Source organism: Brassica napus, chromosome C3, assembly GCF_020379485.1.
Source record: "Brassica napus cultivar Da-Ae chromosome C3, Da-Ae, whole genome shotgun sequence".
Classification (NCBI taxonomy): Eukaryota; Viridiplantae; Streptophyta; class Magnoliopsida; order Brassicales; family Brassicaceae; genus Brassica; species Brassica napus.
Genome location: NC_063446.1, coordinates 2147269 through 2172999, shown reverse-complemented (window position 1 = coordinate 2172999; position 25731 = coordinate 2147269). Strand labels below are relative to the sequence as shown.

The 25731-nt window shown below is 36.9% G+C and overlaps 1 protein-coding gene and 1 long non-coding RNA gene across 2 annotated transcripts; one reads left to right on the top strand and one right to left on the bottom strand.

Moving 5' to 3' along the window:
* Positions 1-7345: 7345 nt before the first annotated feature.
* Positions 7346-12021, bottom strand: LOC106441843 (protein GIGAS CELL1-like). Its single transcript, XM_048752862.1, has 4 exons — positions 11992-12021; positions 10135-10458; positions 9445-9496; positions 7346-7691 (listed from the first exon to the last, which is right to left on the bottom strand). The coding sequence occupies exons 1-4, from the start codon at positions 12019-12021 to the stop codon at positions 7372-7374; spliced, it is 726 nt and encodes a 241-aa protein (XP_048608819.1). The 3' UTR covers positions 7346-7371.
* A 7594-nt stretch (positions 12022-19615) lies between these two features.
* Positions 19616-19950, top strand: LOC106443543. The gene is made up of 2 exons (XR_001288037.3): positions 19616-19798; positions 19889-19950. It is a non-coding gene; the product is annotated as an uncharacterized LOC106443543 (long non-coding RNA).
* The last annotated feature ends 5781 nt before the right edge of the window (positions 19951-25731 follow it).

Genomic DNA, 25731 nt, shown 5'->3' with positions numbered 1-25731 from the left:
CCCAGCCAATCGGATAATTTTTAATATTTAAGAATAATTAACTAAGCATCAAGCCAAAAGAAAGAAAAGGATGGTAAAGGCCACTTCTGGCTTTGGACAAACAATTTTATATTGTTTCAATATTAAAATGCAACAGCAATAATAACTTATAAAAAGGTAATATATCGATAATTTAGCTAGACCCAACTCATAGTTATGTAGACATTATCATTATTTACTAATACTTCTGTTTTATATCTTAATTAGTCTCCCCTAGTCTTATACAAACGGCAGCCTCTTGAGTTTGTAATGTTAATGTAATTGTTTTGAACCAAATACCATTTAGCGATGACTACTCAAATCTAAAACTATCTTTATATTTCTTTTCGTTTCCATTAACCAAATTGTTTGTACCTAGCGATTTTGCCTTTGTCTATGCATAGAGGTGCATGTCTCTAGCTAGTTATTTTTATATTTTGCCAGCTACCGGTTCTTTTAGTGCTTATGTTTTTCAGTATTAAATCTAAAGTTAACTTTCAACCTTAATAGTTGTGGAAATTACTCACACACTGACACACACACATACATACTATCATCTAGTTGTTTATGTTCAACCAATGTGTCTGCATATGGATCCAAAAGGTCTTTAAACTGAAAAGCGACTCCTAAATTACAAGACATGACTCCCAAAAACATATAGAAAAGCGTCTGTATATTCTGGTTGTGCCGACTATGAAAAAATTTTAGTTTGGATTTTCAAATCTATTAAAATACACTAACCAATAACCCTCACTAAATTTATCAACTACAGTTCTGATACTTAGTCTACCCGTGTGTATATATATATATATATATATATATATATATATATATATATATAGAAATCGTTATATCTGAGATCAATATAGGATTTAGAACTTTTTTTAAAAAAAATGTAGGGTTTAGAAGCAGTACTTAACCAATTTGGACTTTCTTTAATCAAATTAAAATGCAGCCATTATCGTACGTAGCACGCTGTTAATTAACTGTACATACCACATATGATGTTTCAAGAACTTAATTTTGTATTTTTTTATTGGTTCCATTCCAACTGACAACATTATAGAATGAATAAACGTTCCAAAACTGAAAAAATACGGAATAAAATAGTCAAACCACTAAACGTAAGAATCTATATATATAAAAGAGAGTTATCTCTCTCATGGTAAAGCCACCTCATCATCCAGGTCACAAAATCAAATCATATGGTATCGACACGGGTCCACTACCATCGACATTGCGTTTCATTAATTGAATTGATACGGGCTTTAGCTACAATTTGGGTTCTGTAGGAAACCATTTGGGCTCATAAAACAAAACTAATAGGTACGATATTCTCAACATCGTCTTCTCCGCTTGATCGTACCCTGAAATTGAGATTAGGTCAAACTCCAATGGAGGTTGTACGTCTCAAATATTCGCTTGGAATCATTGTGTCCGTCTCCTTCATGACGTTTCGTTTCTTATTCATCGCCTCTGTTACGTTATGTAATTAAGTGTTCAGCGCCATTAACATCGTTCTTTACTCCTTGGACCCACTCCACCCACGATTCATCATTCAATACATCTCTTCTCCCTTCCAGACGGTGAAACTTAACCTATAAAAAGGTATGTCTTCTTCCCATAAACATCATCCTCCGCAATCCTACTTCAATGGAAACATTTTTCTTAGAAAAATAGCTATCTTATCTACTATTTTTGCTGATCTGAAGTCTGGACGTTATTCATCCTCAACGTCCATCCACCGTGAAGGGGCTCAGGTTTTAGGAAGCCAGAAACGCGATGCTCCTCCTGGATGCTAAGGTGATTCTGTTTTTTAAAGTCATGTACATCATTGTTCATCATCTCACAGGTGTTTAGATTTATATTTATCAGAATTATGTTTCTCCTCTTTGCGATATGGTTTTGGATCCGGTTGTTTATAATGATTTTTTATCCGTTCATAAATGTCATGTTCATCATTGATTTGATGCTTATTAATCATAATTTTTGTTTCCATTTATGTTATACCTCATTGCGGTTTTGAATCCGTTTTTTTAATTGTGATTTTTCCAGTCCTTTTAGCTCATGTTCATCATTGTTTTGAACACGGTGGTGCTTAGATTCATATTTATCAGAATTATGCTTTTGGAATTATGTTTTTCCTCTTTGCAAAATGGTTTGAATGACATTCTCGAGAAAGGGACAGCATTTCGTGTCTCGGAGAATGAAGGCTTGCTCGAGACAATGAATCATCTCACTCTCAAGTTGAGAGACGAGGTCAAGAAGCTCCTCAACTCTAAACATCTCTTCTTTAAGGAGAAGAGATATATGCTTATCACAACCGCTGCAGCCATCTCGACCAACTGCGTCAGGTTACGAGTCAACATCGTTTGGAGCAGCAGAACTGTTTTACGCGGGGAGTCAGGAAACTGGAGAGACTCGCAGCGAGTGAGGAAGAGGAAGAGTCAGAAATGGCGGAGGGTTCGGAGTCAGAGACTGAGGAGACGAGCAAGAAGCAGAGGAGAGTGGAAGGAGTATCGGCAGAGGTGAAGAAGATGAGAGAGGAAGCATAATGTGTGTAGGATGATCTGGTGAAGATCGTGTGTGAGAAGGAGTTGATGAGGAGGAAGGCGTTGAAGCCGAAGGAGAGGAAAATTGGGTACGAGTGGAGATAGAGAAGCAGAGAGTGAGGTGGATGAGATAGAGTAGCAAGAAAGATAAAGAAATGGATAAGGTTAAGCTAGAGAACTTGCGAGGAAGGCTTGAGATGGAAATGATGGATCTGATTATGAGGTGGAGAGATATTGAGTTGGCTGAGTTAAAGTCGTTGTGTAAACAGGTTGAACCGAATTCTGCAACCCGTGAGCTGATTAATGTTAGGGTACTCACATTGTCGACATAATCAGCAAAGTCGAAACGTATTTGCATGATTGATTAGAAAAGATTAAGCATATTTATAATTATATTTTCCTGAGTTTGGTGCAGAATATTTCAACAAACAAAAATTTAGTTAAATATGTAATATAACCTAATATTTGGTAAAATAAGATAAATTTTATAAGAAAAATGAAGGTTTTTAAATTAAATAGAAACTGAGGTACCGTCTAATTAATATAGTACTGCATTATGAGGAGACGAGCAAGAGGCATGTTACTCTCCATCTTAGATCAATTAATATAATTAATTTTTTTGAATCAAAAAATCAAACAAAGAGGAATTGAAATTTTATGAAAACCCACGACGATAAAACAATTTATAATTAAAGCTAAACGCTTTTAAAATCTACATAAACAAATTATTAACAAATAAAATAATTAAAATTTAGTGAAATACATAACATAACCAAAAATACTTAATATAACAAAATATATACATTAAAATAAGCTAAAAATAAAAATAATTGAATCCAACAACCTATTGCTTATTTTACATTTCATCAAAGAAAGGTCACCAAAAATTTTAAAAGAGTGAATTTAACTGTTTTCGATCATTAAACTCAAGCTGAAGAAATATTATAAAATATTGAGGGAAACCACGAAAAATACATAATCAGAATATATATTTCAAGAAATAATCTTAAAAATAACAAAATATAACATAAAAATGAAAATGCAAAAAAAAACTTATTTTCATGATAAAAACAAAAAATTAAGGTTATTTATAGCTACTTATATTTTATAATAGATCCTAAAATAATATATTAAAATAAACATCTAAATATATAATTAAAATTAAAATTTAAACAAAAACCCGGACGTAGCCCGGGCCGACCCTAGTACGTACAATTTCATTAAAGCTCAGTTCCCATAATGACTCTAACATGAATCATGATTGTACAATTCTTATAAAAAAAATTTTGCAAAAGGATAATCTTAAAATTTTGATATCATATCTTCGTTTCCCTATCTTGCATACTATCAATTGTGTTACAATTACTCATATGGCATGTCACTCATAGATATATTCTCTATTATTAAAATAGAAGTACAATTATAAAATACCCCTAAGTTTTTTGACTTATTTACAATGATATGTCATTGAAGTAATTAAATGAACTTATTTTTAAGTAATCATTGTCTTTTACTATTTACTAAACCATTTCCTAAATCAAATTTAGCTTAATTTTCGTATTTAATATATTTCCTAAAATAAATTAGCTAATTTTTGGGAATATTCAAATTTAAAATCGATTTTAACAATATTAAACTTGGATAATGTTACCATTAATTATTTTTGACCAAAATTCAAGTTTAAATTTGATATTAAACAATATGATGAATATTCCTAAAATATATGTTTAACTTACCATTAATTATTTTGAACAATAAAATCTATATATGCTAAGATTTAAATATCTTTAAACTACTTATAGAACACTATGAAATATTTGTAACTGAATATTATTTTTAATATAATTAAATCTCGCCTAAGATTATATGTATTTCAAAATTTTCTAAAACATATGTTTAACCATTTTGATTACTATTAATTATTTTCAAAAAAAATTAATATTATAATTTAAATATCTTTGAATTACTTATAAAACACTGTTTAATGTTTATAACCAAATATTCTTTTCTAACGTATCTAAATCTCACCATATGCTCCATATCTGATCAAAATATTTAAATTCTTATTACATTTGAAAAACAATTTCATGTTAAAAGAAATATTACTCAAACATATCAATAAATCAATATTTCTCGAAAGTTTAGTATCATACATGTATCACTATTTTTACAGCACCTAAACTATTTGATTGTTGTGTTTATAAAATTTTTATAATATGATAAATATTTAAAATATAAACCAATAAACGCTTAAATAATATTCATTTATATAAAACGTGAAAATAAATATCTGTGCGGACGCGCGGATCAAACTCTAGTTTTGATTAAAAACAATAACCGTTTATTTTCCTTATTTCCGTATATTTAGAGTACTTTATTAATGGGTTTTATGTTTTAACTTTCTTATAATTATAAATACTTGTATATATGTATATTCATACATATTGATAAACTAAAACATAGCATTTTCGTAAAACAATCATTGCTTGGCATCAGGAGTGGAAATATGATCCCAAAATTTCTTGTTGTCATAAGGAGAAAGAGAGCTTCCTGGCAAACATATATCATCAAATTGTCAAAAGTGGCTGCCCATCGAAACAAACTTATTATAATATAAATAACATAACTACATGTTTCATATTGACCATTAACTATCATGTTAACGGGAAAATGGCTCATTCCCCTATGAACTAGTTGTTCCCGGCTTTTTCACACACGAACTTATAAGTCATGCCAAAAACCACATGAACAACGGAAAAATAATTTATTCCCCTATGAATTAGTTGTTCTCGGCTATTTCACACACAAACTTTTAAGCCATGCCAAAAACCACATGAACAATTCTTTTTTTTTGAATTACATACACAAAATATCGATTTTAAACTAATTCCCCCAAAACCGTAAATGGTGTTGTTTAAACGTTAACTTGGTTTATGAGTGGAGGGTCGGTTTCATTTAGGTTGATAAAAACATAATACTATATCGTTTTTTTCTTCTTCTTTTTGTCAACTGCTCTTCTTCTTCAGAAATCTTTTTACTCTTAATCATCAATTGAGGATAAAAAAAATTATTCTGCATTTTCGAGTTATATGACATAGTAACCGGTTGGGGTAGATATTTTCGAGTTATATGACATAAAGCGTATAAAGAGATCATATGACATTAATTTCTGGATTGAGAAGAATATATAAATCTCTGCAGGACCGGAACCTGAGAGTAACATCCGCTTATGGAACCAACCAAGCGTCCTAGACTGCGCCAATTTTATAGTTCCTTGTGACAATACATGGAGATTGGTAAGTTAGTATTTTCTTCTCTTCTTTCTTTATGCATCATGTAAAATGTTTTATTCTTTTGCATGATAATAAATTTTATCCCCAATTGATGAAAAGTAAAACGATTTTTGAAGAAGAAGAGAAGTTGACAAAAAGAAGAAGTTGAAGAAAAAAAACGACGTAGTATTATGTTTTTATCAACCCAAATTAAACCGTCTCTCCTCCTATCATATAATCCAAGTTAACTTTTAAATAACATCATTTACGGTTTTAGCGGAATTAGTTTAAAATCGATAGTTTGTGTATGTAATTAAAAAAAATATAGTTGTTCATGTGGCTTTTGGCATGGCGTAAAAGTTCGTGTGTGAAATAGCCGGGAACAATTAGTTCATAGGAAAATAAGTCATTTTTCCATTGTTCATGTGGTTTTTGGCATGACTTAAAAGTTCATGTGTGAAAAAGCCGGGAACAGCTAGTTCATAGGGGAATATGCCATTTTCCCTCATGTTAACTCTACATATATTTATCAACATTATATATCACTCTATTTAATTCACTTTGAAAATACACTACTCTAATCGCTTATCCGAAAAAACTTACAACTATATGCCTTATTGTTTCAAGCCAATATCACACACGAAATCACTCGTGCGATTAATAAGAACTCAACTCTTATTGCTTTATAAAATAATTTCAAAACTAAAACTCACGATTCAAAAGTTATACAACATACTTTGCATCTTCTTATATATAACTAAATTTTTCCTAAATTCATTAGGTTTAACACAAATAGATAATTTCCTAATTCTTTTAGATAACCTAAATTCAATAGTATTAGGTAGCTTGTTCCTCTGAACTATTTCAAGCTTATCTCAGTATGTCTTGTCTGGCCGTCCCCATACATTTCTTTAGACAAAGATAAGGGATTATTGTGATCTGTGAACATGTATTTTCCTAAACTTTAGATATATGGTAGTATTTTGTGAAGGTTAACCTCTTTTAGTGTTTATCTTGTAAGAAAAACGAGTTGGAAAAAAAAAAAAAAAAGAACACAGAAGCAGAAAGCTTCATGTAGCTTACGAGGATATCAATTAGTATACTGAAAAGTCTTGAGAAAAACAATATGGGAAATTAGAACATATGAATTTTGAAAGTTAACAAAAAAAAAGTTTTGAAAAGGCAGAAGGAAGGATTTTACGAATACATTCATAAAGTCTCCTTAATTTAATTCCATATTCCATGTCGGATAAGTTTTTTTCTCTTGCATTAATCAATTGGTAAAACATTTCGATTCTAGAAGCACGATCGAATCAATTTTGGAATATTCTTTTTTTTTTTTTTTTGCATGTTATTACCTTTCCCCCTCATCTAAGAATATATTCACTATGGCTAAAAGCTTATCTATTTTTTACATCTTACAAAACATCAAAAAATGATTGACATCAAAAAATGATTGAACTGTCTTTCTATATAATAGAATTAGTGGTAATAAAAGAGGACAAGTCGCTGATAGGTTCTGTCTCTGGTCACTTCTTCTTAAGCGTGAATCTCTGCATTACCACCAAACACTTCACTTTTTTCTTCCGCTCTTCCCTTTTAGCAAGAGGAGTGCTCTGCATTTTCTGAATCTCGTCCATCACTATTTTCTCCACCATCTCAATAGAATTGAGTAGCTTCTTCTCAGATGTGATGAACTCTGCTTCTTCTTCCTCCCCCGCAGATATCTCCTTCTTGATGTAGTCAAGCACCATCTTATGGAGTCTAGCAGTTGACGCTGGAAACATACGCTTCAATCCCACAGCCAGAGCATGCGTCACCATTACGAAATTGTGCTCATCTGCCGATGCTATTGGAGTTTCAAAAATACCAAGTTGTTGGTGAGTTGGAGTTTCACTCACTAGGTCATCGCCTACTCTCACACCAGCTACTGGAGTTTCAAGAACATAAACTTGTTGCTGAGTTGGAGTCACTCTCCAGGCTATCGTCTACACTCACAGCCGGAGCATGCGTCACCATTACGGAATTGTGCTCATCTGCTGATGCTACTGGAGTTTCAAGAACACCAAGTTGTTGGTGAGTAGGAGTCTCACTCTCCAGGACATCGCCTACTTTCACACAAGCAACTGGAGTTTCAAGAACAAAAACTTGTTGCTGAGTTGGAGTCTCACTCTCCAGGCCATCGTCTACTCCCATACCATCTTCTTCTTCTTCTTCTTCTTCTTCTTCTTCTTCTTTCAGTAGCCTGAAATGGACAAAGACATAAAAAGAATAAACCGTCAGTCTAAGCAAAACTAGTGCAACAAAAGCTTACACAAAAAGGCTAAGCAAGCGTACTTCAATGAATATTCAGACACAAAACCCATCTCAATTCAAGTGAAAGGAGAGTACTAAGAGACCCAATGTGAAAACTAAGACTCACCAAAACCATTGTCCATCTAACCAAGCCGCAAAACCTATATCATACACACAAAAGACAAAGCAAGCCTAATAAACACACAAAAGACTAAGCAAAACTTTAGCTTTCTGATTCAGCTTACACAAATAGGCCATTCGATGAATATTCAGAAATAAACCAATCATAATTCAGCTAAAAATGATGGACTAGGAGACCCAATGAGTAAACTAAAGACTCCGCAAAACCATTTTCCATCTAACTAAGCCACAAAACCCATATTAGACCAGCAGAACGAACACACAAAAGGCTAACCAAAACCTTTAGCTTTATGACTCATCTTTCACAAAAGGCTAACCATTACAGAATTGTGCTCATCTGTCTATGCTACTGGAGTTTCAAGAACACCAAGTTGTTGGTGAGTTGGAGTTTCACTCTCTAGGCCATCGCCTGCTCTCACACCAGCTACTGGAGTATCAAGAACAAAAACTTGTTGCTGAGTTGGAGTCTCACTCGCCAGACCATCGTTTCCTCCCATATCAGCTCTTTTTCTTCTTCTTCTTCTTCTTCCTCTTATCTCAGTAGCCATCTCAGTAGCCTAGAAAAAGACATAAACATAATAAACTGCTAGTCTAAGCAAGACTAGTGCAACAAAAAGCTTACACAGAAAGATTAAGAAAGTGTACTTCAATGAATATTCAGACACAAAACCCATCTCAATTCTACGGAAAAGGAGGATACTAAGAGACCCAATGTGGAAACTAAGACTCACCAAAACGATTGTCCATCTAACCAAGCCGCAAAACCCATATCAGACACAAAAAAGACTAAGCAAGCCTAACGAACACACAAAAGACTAAGCAAAACTTTGGCTTTCTGATTCAACTTACACAAATAGGCCATTCAATGAATATTCAGAAATAAACCAATCATAATTCAGCTAAAAGAGAGGGACTAAGAGATCCAATGAGTAAACTAAAGACTCAGCAAAACCATTGTTCATCTAACCAAGCCGTAAAACCCATATCAGACCAGCAGAACAAACACACAAAAGGCTAACCAAAGCCTTTGGCTTTATGACTCAGCTTTCATAAAAGGCTAACCATTACAAAATTGTACTCATCTGCCGATGCTATTGGAGTTTCAAGAACACCAAGTTGTTGGTGAGTTGGAGTCTCACTCTCCAGGCTATCGCCTACTCTCACACCAGCAACTGGAGTATCAAGAACATAAACTTGTTGCTTAGTTGGAGTCTCACTCTCCAGACCATCATTTACTCGCATACCATCTCGTCTTCTTCTCCTTCTTCTTCTTCTTCTTCTCCTCCTCCTCCTCCTCTCAGTAGCCATCTCAGTAGCCCTAGACAAAGACATAAACAGAATAAACCGCCAGTATAAGCAAGACTAGTGCAATAAAAGCTTACACACGTACTTCAATGAATATTCAGACATAAACCTATATCAGACACACAAAAGACAAAGCAAGCCTAATGAACACACAAAAGACTAAGCAAGACTTTGGCTTTCTGATTCAGCTTACACAAATAGGCCCTTCAATGAATATTCTGAAACAAACCGGTCATAATTCAGCTAAAAAGGAGGGACTAAGAGACCCAATGAATAAACTAAAGAGTCGGCAAAACCACTGTCCATCTAACCAAGCCACAAAACCAGACCAGCAGAACAAACACACAAAAGGATAACCAAAGCCTTTGGCTTTATGACTCAGCTTAAACAAAAAAGGCTAACCAAGCCTCCTTAAATGGATATTCAGACTCAAACCACTCATAATTCAGCCGAAAAGGAAGGACTAGGAGACCCACGCAACAAGTAAACTAAAGACTCAACAAAATCATAGTACCGAAATTGATTATAACCAGAAGAAAGGTTCATTAATATACCCGTATGATATGAGTTATATCACGTAGAGGGGTCCTCGTGTACCAAGAAGGTAGTAAACTCCGTAAAGCACCATCTTTTCCTCGCCTAGACCAAGACAATTTCTCCCTTCTAAACGGACTGTAACCACTCTCATTACCACTATCAGGCCTCCATGAACTGTAATTTCCTCCAAGCAAAGATTCAGGTTGTGCATACACCCGAGAACCCGATGGCAATCTCTGAATTGGATGTTCAAACGCACCGAATCGTGAGGCTGCCTCGTCGAGTAACACACCGTGATGGCGTCTGTTGATGGCGAATATCGCCGCGTAGTCCACCGGCTTATCTGTTTTAGTCATGAAATCTGAGGTCCAACCAGAGTCTCACCAAACCTTCCAAGTCGGCCATCTAGGAGGTACCAGAGACAGAGGTTCATTTCAAAGAGTGCATCTCAACAACCATAAGAATTTTGGCAAGAAACAAATTCCCAGAGAAATTCAACTCAACCATTCATCACCGAGGCTTAGAATTACAAGAAAAACTTCACGGAGTAAAGATTTATGGATTTTACAAATTGGAGGTTTTCCAGCCCATCCAGTTGCGAGTATCAACTCTTAGAAGTGGATTTCAATCCCGCCATGAAGCAACCTTCTCTAGAATAAATCATGGGCTTCAAGATGAATGTCTTAGCTTTCCAGAAAGCTCAATATCAGAAGAATTGGTCGAGGGAAACCAAGATGCAATCAATTTCCCAAAACGGCCAAACCGACATCAATTATGACAAGTTGCCAACCTCTTCAATTTGGCTCGAACTAAACCTTTCTTTGGAATCCAGGAGATCATCGCATCCATCAAGAAGACATCCAGGATTTCCTTAGATTCACCAGCCCCAGAGGATCAAGCGGATTCTCATTTACTTCAACTTGCCTTATTTGGAGTCTCAAGCATTAAAACTCCAACAGCTCTTTTTCCTTCAGTCTATGCATGACATCAGCACCTTCCAGACCATAAATAAGATTCCCGGGATGCTCACTTACCCCCTCAAACCATCCAGATACAAGGAGAACACCATCTACATTCATTTGACCAAGATTCTCATCATTAAGCCTCCAACAGATAGTTTTCATGGAGCCATCAATTCCTTTGCTTCCAAGTTTATTATTTTGAATTTATTAGTTTCCTTTTATCACTTTTCGACTGTTAGAGAGTCCTAAGGTCGAGCCTAGTTTCTCATCATTAAGCCTCCAACAGCTAGTTTTCATGGAGCCATCAATTCCCTTTGCTTCCAAGTTTATTATTTTGACTTTATTAGTTTCCTTTTATCACTTTTAGACTGTTAGAGAGTCCTAAGGTCGAGCCTACATAAGCTCAGTTAGTTTGTCTTTGTAAATCAACGTTGATCATTGAAAGTAATAGAAAACAGTTTTTCTTTTAACAAAGTTGTGTATTTTTTGTTGTTATTTCTCTAGTTATTTGTGTGAGATTCACTAAGTCCTAAAGAATCCACGCCCAGAGAGTCTTGTGTAATTCAAGGCAACCTGTTCGTCCATTTATTGAGCGAGTCAATCCTTATCGATCGATCCATCTCATCCACCAGCCAAAGCTTGAGAGTGTTATACAACCAGCATGCTTAGCTCCATTGCATCCGACCATTCTTCTCATCTTATCACCTTCATTACTCTCTTTTATTATTAGTTTGATTCATACTCATCCCATTTGCTTTTGTTTCAGGTTGATTTGGTTCAAACAGCCTTAAATCGGCTTCCATCGGATCTTGTCGATTACTTAACCATTGAACAATCAGCAGCATGGTTCCTTCTTCAACCAATTCGTGGGTTCCCCCCCCCCCCCCCCCCGCCCCCCGCGCCTACGACACTCTCCGTTCTGTCTCTCGCCTCTTGCATCTTTAGATTCTCGATGTTTGCTGAAAACAAAAATCAGATTCAATCCACTAGATAAATTCAAATCCAAACCACATCATCAATTCCAAAAGGTGATCGAAATTAATGGAAAGAGATTCCCAAAAGCGAAAATACTTCGTTACCTCTGATGAATCTTTGATGGAATTCAAAGCAGAGAGAATTTAATTTTCTAGGGAAATAGGGGAGAGAAAGAGATTTTGAAATTGTTTCATAACCAAACTGAACCGGATTTTCGGTTATTTCATAATGTTCTCTTCTTCCCACGTGCGACAATCATCGATTTTGAAATTGTTTCATTATGTTCTCTTCTTTCCCACGTGCACCAACGTTCGATTTTGAAACAATTTCATAACGCTCACTGTGCCTTAGTATAGTATAGTGAAACCAGGGCACTGAACTGTACAAAGCTATTCTTTTTATCAATAGAAAGTTATGTAATCCAATCATATTTACTAGATATTCTCGTCAGTTCTCCTTTTTGTATTCTAGATGGTTTCCCGCGAATTCCGGAATATAAATATTATATGAAAATATATATTATGTATAGAATGTTGTAAAGTTTTCATAAATTTGATGTTAAAATAATTGATGATATTTAGTAACTAGATGATAATCCGCCCTCTGCGCGAGTTAAATTTTTTAAAATATATTCTATTAAATATTATAAACAATATACATTTTGTTATCAATTATTTTTTTTATATTTGATTAGAAGTGGCATTCGGGTACCATTTGATTCGGTTAGGTTCAGATCTTTGCGGTTTGGTTCGGTTCGAATCTTTGCGGATTTCATTTGGGTTTTGGTTCGGATAACCTATTTAATTTTTAAAAAAATTAAAGTTAATATATACTTTAAATTCTTCAAAAAATAAAAATAAAAATAATATATAACATATAAATTTGAATAATGTATGCTTAACATAAAAATTGGTTTAGCTTAAATACATGGATAGGAAATCAATAGATATTTAAGTAGTTTAGTATTTTAAGTATACTGTCCCATCCTATCACCCCGACTGTACCGCACGTTCTGTCCACTGCATCGACCCACATACACCCGTAATGGAGCTCAGTCTTGAACCACGACCTAGAGATGGAATTGATCGACCCACATCACTTCTTTCCCAACCATTTCAACATTCTAAAACTGTTCGTCAAGTCAGAATCCACTTGGAACGAGAAGAATCCAAAGATGTTCACAGATTTTCCCTTATGGCCCTTTTAGTGCGTCCCGTGTGTCCCGAAGGCTGTGCTGAAGTTCTTGCTTCAGTGTCCGACCCTATGATGGATTTTTATCTTTCATATTTCACTAAGGCATGGATATTTGAGCTGTCCAAGGACTTGTTTCACAACAGTACACAACTTGGTTCAGCAGATCATCCGATAGTTCAGTCCATTCGTGTTAATCACCCGACAGGCCGTGTGGATCGTCCTGATCACGTCCTGATCCTTACACCAAGTACCAGCAAGACCAGAATGAACCTGGACAGAAGGAGAAGTCACTTTGCCCAGTCTTCATCAATTTCAACAACTTTGACTCCCTTTATTATTTTCTAGTCAATGTTGTCTTTTCCTAGGTTTGTATTTTCCATAATTGTTTATGGCTTTCTTTGACTACATATCCTATATATATGGCTCATAAGCCACGAAATAAAACAGATTGTTTTCTCCTTTTTATGAGTTTATCTCTTTGTTCTTTGTTTATAACACCTCTTAGTTTCTTGGTGAGGTTATCTCCAAGTTTCGATCCTTCTTCTGTTGGACAGGTGCGTCACATCCGGCAACGATCGAAGTCTGGTAGTATCAAGAGGTCTTTCCGCAGCCTTTTGTGTCACCATTCATCCCATCCAGTTCTCCTTTGGAGTTCATATCCATTCTTTATCAATCCGGTCGAGTGTTTGTTCCTTAAGGGTCTTCAGCGACGCTGGTCGCGAGGATGGCGTGCTCGGTCGCCTGCGGCGACCGCGAAGGCGGCGAGTCAACGGTTTCCCTGTGGCGCACAGGTTAATTTTCGTAGGCTCAGACCTTTCGTTTAGCTATTTTAAATATGTACTTATAACTATTTGTATATATTTCTGAGTATTTTGGACAACTTAAAAACATCATATATATTATGTATATTCTTTTAGATATTAAATTTAGAAATGATTAATATATTTAAGTATATAAATCTGGTTCAGATTTTTTCGGATACCCGAAATATTTTGGTTCAGATCAGGTTCTATTTCTGTTCTCTAGATAACAAAATTTTGAACCCATTCTGATATCTAACCAACTTTGGTTAAAGTTCGGTACTATTTTATGGATCGGGTTTGGTTCGGTTTTTGGATTTGGATTTTTTGCCCAACCCTATATTTTTTTATTGTAACAAAATTTGAAACGAAAATGATGATGGTTCATATTGATTTTGGATATGCAACAATTTTTAAACCAAAACACATTTTACTATGTACGTGGCGTATTTAGTTAATCATTAAAAATTGTTCTAGGCCCATTTAAGGAAAACAATGGGATGAACGTAAAAAACGTTACCATTTCAGATTGTCAATCAACACTTCCTATACTCTTTGTCGGTGTTGTGACGAATTGAAAGAGGGTTAGGGTTAGGAAAGCAAATTTGTTGTGCAGTCCATGTTCTCGCTAGGTGATTTCAATAGCTTCTAAGTAAATCTTCGTTGTATTGATCTCTTGTAATATTTTCGAATAGTATTAATTAGTAAAATCTTACACTTGTTAGAGTAATCAATTGTTTCTCAATTAATATATAAGAGATTAGAATAATCACATAAATCAAAATAATACATCTTGTTTATTTACAATATTTTATGGTAAATAAATAAATAAATTATTTTATTTATTTTATATGGTATATAATTTAATTTCAATGACATTGACATAAATATATAGTATATTTTAATATAAATTAGTTATTGAGATTTCATACTCATATGGACTATTAACATTTGTATATTTGATGTAGCAAAAAATTTAAACCATTAATCCCAAAATTTTCGATGTGATATTTTTTCGATGCAAATTTAAAATTAAAATAAAAGATCTCAATACTTTTTCAATGAAAATTTCAAAATAAACATATTTATGTATTTTTAAATGGTACATAATTTAATTAAATGATATAGTATAATGCACACATTTAGTTGAAGTGCAGTTTTTATTTACTGCACAAATTGAGTTCCAAGAAAGGAAACAGCTTTAAGAGGACAGAATCGCTAATCATTTCGGACTGAGACATAAACTAGTTTACTTATTTTGTTTCCAACTTTTTGTGAAGTTTATATGTTAAGTATTTATATCCTGTGAAGTCTATATGTTAAGTATTTATATCCCTTCTCATTCATTATTGACAATGTGCTCTAGTTTTAAGTAGATAGATGATGTTAGTGTTTGATTTGACTTTTTGTTTTTCCAAACAGCTAAACAGCTACACTGTTCATGTGGAAATCACAAAGTGTGGATATCTGGATGCATCTTAGGTGGAACTGGTGTCTTTTTTTTTTTCCCCCAACTGGTTGATTTTTATTAATGGACGGCCAAGCCCAAAGTGAAAGCCGAAAGGCCCAAATACATAAAAGAAGGCCGAAAGCCAACAACCCAGAAAACAACGAGACTCCTTAAACGGGCCTACGGCCCAACCAAACTACCCGGTCAAACGGAGCCCAAACACGCGCTTGAAGAAGACCCAATGCTAGATACGTGGAAGCATCTCAACCATAAGAGCAAACGCGTCTCCACCGCCTCGACTTAACCATCTCCGCCCCGGCACAACACCGGAACCACATCACCCCAACTTACTTCCGTCGGAGCTCAGAACCTGACGAGCCTCCTCCGAAATCATAACTGTTCTTTCAACTCTATCTATCCGTCGGAGAGCATCATCGCTCTTCGAGAGCTCATCCGACAAGGCCAGCGCTTCAAGCGCTTTAGCTCTAGAGCGACATGCAAGAAACCACCCGATTCACAAACTAAACCCCGAAAAAACTCCAGGACCACATCTAAAGACTTAAACCGGCAAGGAGAAGCTACGGTAGCCTTAACCTTCCAGGAACTAAAGCCGACGAAGGCGAAGCCAGAAAACTCCCACCTTGCGGAAACAAAAGCCGGCGGCGACGGATCTGTGGAAGCCTCCATCTCCCCGGGAATAACAACTGAACTCACGAGCCGACTGCTGCTTCGATTAACCGTTCTTCGCCCCTCACCACGGATCCAGAGAAAACAGCATCGCCGCCGTAGGGAGCACCGTACAAGCCGATCCTTCCTTGACGCAAAACCCTAGCCCAGAGACGTCAGCATGTCGGGAGAATCGGTAGATCGAAGCCCACAGCGGAGAACTTTGACTTAACCGAAAAAAGGTGAACCACCGACGCCGGCACGCGCGCGGACGCGCCACCGGTCGTCGGGGGACACCGACGCTTTTCTCTAAGCTCTTTCCTCTCTATCAGGTCTTTTATTTTATTTCTTATAAGAACTTGTACTAATTATTTTGTGTTTTTGTGGAACTGGTGTCATCTTCATTATTTTCAAGATAAATGAAATTAAACAATATATTGAAGATTGGAAATTTGAGAATCCATCCAATTAGAGCATACGGGATTGATAAAGCTGTTGCAATGAGTGTACATTTTATTTTCCATTAAATCATTCAATTTCGATTTTGTAATATGAACTGACTTTTCTATTTTTTTCAAATATTTTCTTCAAGGGAGGACCCACTTAGACCTGAAAACATGTGGGAAAATTGCAAGACAATTTTCAACAAAGCTTGGGACAAATTCTTTCACACGAAGGCATAGAGGCAGCCCTAGAAATTGGATGTCAGCAGAGGTTAGTATGTTCTATGTTTTGTATAGGTTATACAATCTCTAGCTTTAATTTTGATTTCAATTTCATTCAGATTAGCATGTCCCCTGTTGTGTATGCTTCCCTTCGGTTATATCTCTAGTTGATCACTTGTTCACACATTTAGGAGGATAGACTTGCACTTGTTCCAGACAGAGATATGAACTAGTTTACTTATTGTTGTTTCAATTTTTATGTTGAAGTTTGAACATTGACGGATTATCTTTTAAGTATTACATTCATACTATTTCATTTCTTAGTCCCTTAGGCTTATGACGTTTTTCTAATCTTCTTCATCTATCGTTCTCCATGTTGGCATTTATACAGAGGGATGTCCGTTTGAATGGTTTGAGGAAAGTGGAGACACCTGTGAGTTCTGAACAAGAAGCAATACACCATGGTTAAAGACTACTCTTGAATCTGGATAATGATCTGTCAAGAACCTTGATGAAATTAAATGGAACATATAGCTTAATAATGTCTAAGTTGAATCTATTTCGTTCAAATACCCAATAGGATAATTTTTATATTAAGAATAATTAATTAAGCATCAAGCCAAAAAAATGAAAGGATGGTAAAGGCCACTTCTGGCTTTGGACAAACAATTTTATATTGTTTCAATATTTAGATACAACAGGAATAAAAACGTATAGAAAGGTATAATCTCGTCAATAATTCAACTAGACCCAACTCATAGTTATGTAGCCATGCATTATCATTATTTACTAATACTTCTGTTTTATATCTTAAGTCATCCCCACTACCCTTATACGTACGGCAGCCTCTTGAGTTTGAAATGCTAATGTAATTGCTAGCAAGATCAGTCAAGATCTTGTGTCTTTGTTTACTCTTGGTGAGATGTTTCAGGTAGTGATTGATGTGCGCAATACGTATGAGACTAGGATTGGGAAGTTTAAAGGAGCTGTTGATCCACGTACCACAGCGTTTAGACACTTTCCATGATTCCATCATGGGTGGGGGATCAGTTTGCGTTGAAGCAACAAGGCAATGAAACACAAGGAATTGTGGAGAAAGAAGACAAAGCTGATTAGGCAAAGACGCTGCCACGGATTGCAATGTACTGCATTGGAGGAATCAGGCGTGAGAAAGCTTCAAGTTTACTTCTAAGCCAAGGTTTCGAAGAGGTTTAACCTAAATACAACCTCTAACCATTGAGCTTTGGTTTCGAAGAGGTATTTAACATTATTTCTTTATCAGGTGTATGTATCACTAAAAGGTGGGATACTGAAGTACCTAGAAGAAGTCCCTAAAACAGAGAGTTTTTGGGAAGGGAAATACTTTGTGTTCGACAAGCGTGCATCTGTGGAACATGGTTTAGCTCAAGGAACTCATAAACTCTGCTACGGATGCAAGCAGCCTTTAGTGATGAAGACATGGAAGCTCCAAAGTATGAGTATGGAGTTTCTTGTCTTTACAATTGGATATGGGCCCATATCACCATCAGGACCCGAGAGTTAACTCGGCCCAATAAAATAATAGAGATATGAAGAAGAAGCGCAGCCCGGCAAGAGCCCAATCAACGAAGAGTCAGACGACTTACTTACTCGTCAGGTGGACCTGACACATGCAACCGAGTGTTGGTAAAGGAAAATACGCTAACATCCTACTACGACGCTGAACGTAGCTGTCAACAATTCGGCCGACACTATTCCAAGCCAGGGAAGCAATGATGGGAGAAGGTAGAATCTAAACCACAAATAGTCAATAAAAGGAGAGCAAGAGAAAGACGGAAAATACAAGTCCAAGAGAGAGAAACCGAGAGAGAAATAGCAATTGACGACAAGTTAGTCATTCCCTGCATCTAGTTTAACACTTCAATAAACGAAATCTTTGGCCCCTAAAACACTACTTATTGTTTGATTAAGATCCTTAAACTATATTATCGGTTTTAGGATTCAACACTTATTGTTACTCCAAGAAATCTGAAGAGGAGAAAGAAAGGGCGAAGGCTAGACGACAGACGTAGTTTGAGAAATGGGGTGTGATTGGTGGTCCTAATGATAAGGGTCGTCGACCCGCTAGTAAACCACAAAGTCCAAGAAAGAGCAATGAGAAGCTTGGTTCTCCAATATAGAATGATGATTTTGTTGGTTGTTTGGATATTGATAGCTCTTTTTGTTGTTCTTATAAGTGAATGTTATAAGAGGTGGTTTAGCTTTTCTTTTGATATATTGATTGCTTCGGGGCCGATTTGAAAAACAAAAATATGAATGAACAATCTAGAGATCCAAACCAAACTGACCCCAAAAATTCGAATTTGTATCCTGTTCGAGCTGTAAAAACAAACATTCTAATGGATCAAGGTGGTAGAAAGTATACATGAATTCGAAGTAATTATTAATCGATCATCAAAAATCTGAATTAGTATATAAAATAAGTATATAAAACTTAGTACTTAAAAATACTATTTCAACTCTTATTTTGATATGACATTTAAAATATGCTAAAAACTAAAGTATAATCATCAAAACTCGAAATGTATTCGAGTTAAACAGAGTTATACATTTATAACAGACTCAAATTGAAGAAATATTAACCGAATCTGGACCCAAATATATATAAAGCCCGAAAACGAAAGGTCTCCGAATGAAAACAGTATAAACGGCACGTTGTTCAAGTTTTTACACGTAGGACGGTACGCAGTGTGAAAAGAAGCGTTTGACTAGGTCGAAAGAAGTTCTCTTTTAATGGCGAAACATTCGTCATTTCATTTTAAGGATCTTTGTGTGGGGGAGTCGATTCGATAGAGATCGAAGCAGTTATGCCAGGAGGAGGAGGAGGTGCGCTCAAGTCCTTGAAGCCAAAGATCCAATCGGTGGATATACAAGCCGCCGCGGGATGGGGTATCGCCGCCGCAGCCGGCGCCATATGGGTCGTACAAGTAAGCCCATTCCTCTTGAATAGTGGTGGGTGATTCATGAACGCTTTAAGAATTGTTACTTGTATCATATCTCATTTTGTTTCATCGCAGCCATTTGATTGGATAAAGAAGACTTTTATTGATAAACCCGCAGCTGAGGAGAACTGAACTGAGAGATCACCAAAAGATTCAAGACAAAGAAGTGCGAGTTTTTTTCTTTTCTTTTCCCAGTTTCTAAGTTTGTTACAGCTGAATAAAGTTTTTGTTCTTTGTTTGTTTGTTGATTCATGTAGACCTGCTCTGTCTTTCTCTTAAATGTTATGACATGAGAAAGCATTCACTCACCAAACTTATCAGAAAAGAGGACCCGTTTTGATTTTTACTTGTTTGTTGTTATTTCCATATGAAGTATATATAGATCAGGAGGTATCATCAGGAAAAAGTTATGATGATGATTTAGATTGTTGAGCTTAAAGAGCTCAGAAACTTTATACTTTGCCAAATGGGTAAGACCGACCCAGAAGCGAAGCTTTATTCTTCAGGCACCCTTTCTAATCAACCAACTCCAGAGTTATATATATCACTCCAAGACAACACAAGTCAGTGATCAAGCTTAATCTGACCAAAAAATCTAATTACATTAAGCATAGACGTAACGAGCAATCCAGATCAGGATCAATCTACAACTATAGCTGTCAAATGGGTGGGCAATTGGTTGCCATGTCCAAAAATATAAATGGATCTATTTTGGTGACACCCATTTGTCCATGCAGATTATAAATGGATAAGAATCACAAGACCAATGGTAATGGGCGTTAATGGATTTGGACTATGTGGACATTGGCGGTCCAATGGTCACAAAAGTTAGGGTTTTTAAAATTTAATATCGAATTTTCCGACAAAACCATAAAATCAAGTGTTCTCGCTAAAACCGCAAAAACATTTTTTTCCGCCACAACCGGAAACTCATTTCCGGGCAAAACCACAAAATCAAGTTTTCCCACCAAAACCGGAAAATCGAGTTTTTCCGCCAAAATCGGAAAATCGAGTTTTCCCGCCAAAACCGCAAAATCGAGTTTTTCCGCCAAAAACCGCAAAATCGAGTTTTTCCGCAAAAACCGCAAAATCGAGTTTTTCCGCAAAAACCGCAAAATCGAGTTTTTCCGCCTAAACTGCAAAATCGAGTTTTTCCGCCAATACCGTAAAATCGAGTTTTCCCGCCAAAACCGCAAAATCAAGTTTTCCTGCCAAAACCGAAAAATCGAGTTTTTCTGCCAAAACCGTTAAATCGAGTTTTCCTGCCAAAACCAGAAAATCGAGTTTCCCGCCAAAACCGGAAAATTGTGTTTTCTTTGCAAGATTGAAAAATCGAGTTTTCTTGTCAAAACCGGAAAATCGAGTTTGTCCGTCAAAACCCAAGTTTTTCCGACAAAACTGCAAAATTGATTTTTTCATCGAAACCGCAAAATCGAGTTTTCCGCCAAAACCGTAAAATTTCTAGGCTTATAGATTAAAATTTAAATTTTTCTTATATGGTCTATTGCAGTCCATGTAAACATGAGTGTTAGTGGGTCTGGTCCTTAATGAACATTGTTCCTAATGGACATTGTCAATCTTTGTCCACAAACAATAAATAGATAAATGGATATGGGCTAATGGACGTGGGCTAGCCTGGTTTACGGCTCTATTTACAACACCTCTTAAACTCAAACACCTCTACTCACAACATTACCCTTGTGTTGTGTGTTTTCATCATTAAGTCAACTGATGCAAATTCCAGTTAAACCCTAAATCTCGATATATCTGTCCTTTAGCTTCTTTTGGTTAGAGGAGTTGAAAAAGATGAACAGAGGTAAGTAAGAATTGTATTTTTTATTTAGTCTTGGGACAGGTAGAGTTTGCAATTGATTTGTTCTTTAACTGCTGTTTTGTGGTCTGTTTGAAGTCATTAGCACTTTTTCCAGCTAAGTTTCATGAGGGCATGTGGATCAGACGAGGTAACTTCTCTTGCACAAATGTTGCTTGGCTATTCCCATATTGAGATGGATTCTTAATTGTTGTTTCTGATTTGCAGGAAGCTTGCAAAGTTACTTGTATCGTTTGCAAAGTTCTCTTCTTTGAGCAAGGCCGTCTCCTCAAGTCTCTAAAATGGTAAAAAGCTTGTTTTTCTTTCCTTTTTTTTTTTATTGTGGTATGAATGTCATCTAGTTTTGTTTATCAAAGTTCATGTTAAGTTTGGGGATGGTGAAAATGCATGCCAGAAATCTTCAGCGTTGCTAAGCCAACTCCAGCTGATGAAAGCTCTCAAATACCCATTGCACTGGGAGACGGTGAGATAGGTTCGAGTGATGATGGCATGCCTCCACCGTCCGTTTGGGGTGCAATGTGATGCAGACACAGATTCTGGATCATTCATAGTAACGTTCTTCTTGCAAGGCTCGGCTATATATTTCTAAAGAGAGGGAACCTATAGTATGTAACCAACACATGTTACGTTTTATTATATCCACTGACGATATATTTATTGGAGATGAGATGAAACGTTTACAAGTCTTCTCTACCTCTTCGATTCTGTCAAGATTATCAAATTCCTTTGTTGCTGCCATGGCTTCTATTAACTCAGGGATTAAGCAACCACCGACTTTGCCACCCTTTTTCATGGCCAATCAAAAATAACTCTTGTTCAGGATCAGACGCTATTGCAATGTCCACTGCCAAAAGCTTTATGTCATACAGAGGAAGCAAACCAAAAGATTGATGAATGAGAGAGAGACTCACCACTTGTTAACTATTCAGTAGTCACTAATCCAGTCACAACAGCTCTAATGTGCCACATTAAGTCTTAGAGATATATATATATATACCACTCCTAAATGGCTAATAGCTGAGTGGCTAAATGGTGTTCAAAAAAAGGCGCTGAGCGGCTAAACATCTTGGAAGCTTATACCAGTCCTATTATTCCTTCCTATTCACCAACTATATAACCAACTCATAACAGCTCTAATCTGCTACCTTCAGTCCTACGCTAGTCATTGTATACCTATAGACCCGGGTTGGGTGGAGGACCTTTTTACTTACCGGGTCTTCTTGGACGAAGAAACAAGCACAACATGAAGGACCCACAGTGTGTAATAAGAAAGTTCAAAAACTCCATGCCCACTGCTACTCTGGTCGAGTCGCAGATGACAGGTTGGCAAGGGTAAAATCGTCATTTTAAACGTTTTCTTTGTGGCTGTTTTTTTTGACAAAAGGCTTGCATATTTATATATAAAAGAAAGCAAATGTTTTACAAGCACATGCATATATTCATGGTTATAGACCCACCTTAGTTAACAACCCATCATTAAAACCATAATTTAAAAGATCAGATTTGGCCCAAATAGCCCAAGTAACTGAATCGACTTCCAAGTTCGCTAATCTCAATTACGATGCCGTCAAAAGCCAAAGCTGCATATAGCGAGAGGAGATGATCGGAGAATCAAACCTGTAACCGCTGATGCGATCGGTGATCAGTTTGATGACCGCATCCTGTGAACGGTATTGATTGTTTGTGTAACCTTTTGTTCCTCTCCTGCCATACCCAGTATATCGTCGATTGCCAACATAACAATGTCAGTTTCTTTGCCATTTTGTTCCCTTGTAGTGTCTGCATGGAAAGCAAAGTTTGATCCCAATTCCTCAGCGGTTGCAGGTGACATCTTCTGGAAATCTCCACCCAAATTCCCCAACTATACGGACACAGATAGAATAAATGGTCCCTTGATTCAGCAGCCTGACTACAGAGAAGACAAGCCCCATCCGTTTGAAGTCCCCAGCCTATAAGACGGTCCCTAGTTGGGCATCTATTCGGTACAAACAACCAAGTTAGGAAGTTGTGGCATGGAATTCCTCTACCAATCCAAACAATAGATGCCCACGGTACTGTCTCTTCCCTGTCCCTCAGCTTTCGATATATCTCGCTTGTACTGTATCTTGATGACGGTTTATCACTGACTATCCACTCATAGCGATCCTCCGTCTCAGTCAGACCTAATGTTGTGAAGAATATGTGGAGTTGAAGCATACTTTCAGAGCGCGGAGGAGGAAGTCTCCAGTTTCCATCAACAAAAAGGTCCGCTACAGTTGTTTTCAAGCTTATACCCATACCTGAAGTTTGGTCTGAGAGCAGAAACTGTGAAAGTTTCCCAAAGGGGGACCAATTATCTGACCAGAAGCGACATGATTCTCCATTGCCTACTTGCATCCTTATCCAGGTATAGACTTCATCTCTAAGCTTGAAAAGCTTATTAACAAGCCATGAGTTTGATGTGGAAGGTCTCATAGTCCAGAAATTTGAAAGGGAGCCTTTTAGAACTTCTGCCTTGAACCATCCCACCCAAATTGATCCTGCTTGAAAGAACAGCAACCATATCAGTTTTATACAACACGCCTTGTTCCAAGTTAATAGGTCCTTTACCCCTAGTCCACCACAAGTTTTTTCCTTAGTCACCACTTCCCAGATACCTTAGCCGAGTGATGCGCATCAAGTCTACCTTTCCACAGGAATAGACCACACAAGGAATTTATTCTTTTTATACAAGCTTTAGGAAGTAGGAAGGTTGAGCACCATAAGTTAGTAATACCCGCAATGATTGTTTTGATTAAGAGTAGCCTCCCAGCAAACGACAGTGTCTTTACAGTCCATGAAGTGAATTTTGATTTGACTTGCTGTATCAGAACCTCACAGTTTGCTATTGTTAACTTCTTTGTGCAGAGGGGAACACCAAGATAGCGCACTGGTAGAGTCCCATTAGACACCTTAATGACATCTATCTCCTGTTGCGATAAACCGGAGGCATACAATGAAGACTTCTGTACACTTACAGCAAGGCCAGAGCGCAGTTCAAACTCTTTCAGTACCTGGAGAAGATTCTGTACTGAGCCAAGGGAACCATCCATGAAGATCAACAGGTCGTCGGCAAAACATAAGTGGGTGAGCTTGGACTTGCTACACTTGTGATGGTACTTGATCTTCAAGTCAGCGGCGGCTTTATTCAGCATGAGGGAGAGCATATTCATAGCAATGACAAAGAGATAGGGAGAAAGGGGGTCTCCCTGCCTAAGTCGCCGGTTACCCTTGAAGTGTCCGTGCACTCTACCGTTATAGCTGACGGTGAAGTTAGGTGTACAGATGCACGCACGAAGCCAACCCACCAGAAGTGGCGGGAGATGCAGACCCTCGAGGCAGTTGAATAAGAATTCCCAGGAGAGAGTGTCGAAAGCCTTAGCTATATCCACCTTGATGGTAATCCTTTTTGGCCCTGTCTTTCGATGATAACCGTTTACAAGTTCCCCTGCTAAGACCGTGTTCTCCACTATTAACCTGCCTTTAACGAAAGCTGTCTGGTTAGGAACAATGAGCTCTGGCAAAATAGATTTTATCCTCCTGACAAGAAGTCTAGCTACAACTTTGTAGAGAGTGTTAAGGCAGCTAATAGGGCGAAAATCAGTAATGGCAGAAGCTCCTGGGCGCTTTGGAACTAGTGCGAGTATTGTAGAGTTCGTGGAAGCTGGCATGAAGGAGTAGTGGAAGATGTGCGAAATCGAGGAGAGTACCTCCGTTCCTAAGAAACTCCAAGAAGACTTGTAGAACTCAGATGTGAGACCATCAGGACCTGGAACTTTGTTAGGATTGATTTTGAATAGAAGCTTCTGAATCTCCTCAGCAGTTGGGATTATAGTCATTGCAATAACATGAGCCGGAGTAGGAGTGAAACCAGAGAGCTGAGTAAACCAGTCAGGAGAGGAGTGAAGTTGAAGCGGTTGCAACAAGTCTAGGCCGAACAGATTGCGGAAATGCGTTATGGCATGAAGGCTCATGAGTAGGGGGTCAGTGAACAATCCACCCGTTGACAGCATGAAGGACCGAATAGTGTTGTAACTCGCCTTGTTTGGAAATTCTGAAGAAGTAAGCA

What these genes read in the sequence shown, in the direction of transcription:
- LOC106441843 (XM_048752862.1), bottom strand. Translation starts at nt 12,021, where the DNA reads ATGCAAGAGGCGAGAGACAGAACGGAGAGT. An exon ending in CGAGAGACAGAACGGAGAGT is followed by an intron (nt 10,459 to 11,991) that starts GTCGTAGGCGCG and finishes AAAACAGATAAG; the next exon opens with CCGGTGGACTACGCGGCGAT. An exon ending in TAACTCATATCATACGGGTA is followed by an intron (nt 9,497 to 10,134) that starts TATTAATGAACC and finishes GATGGTCTGGAG; the next exon opens with AGTGAGACTCCAACTAAGCA.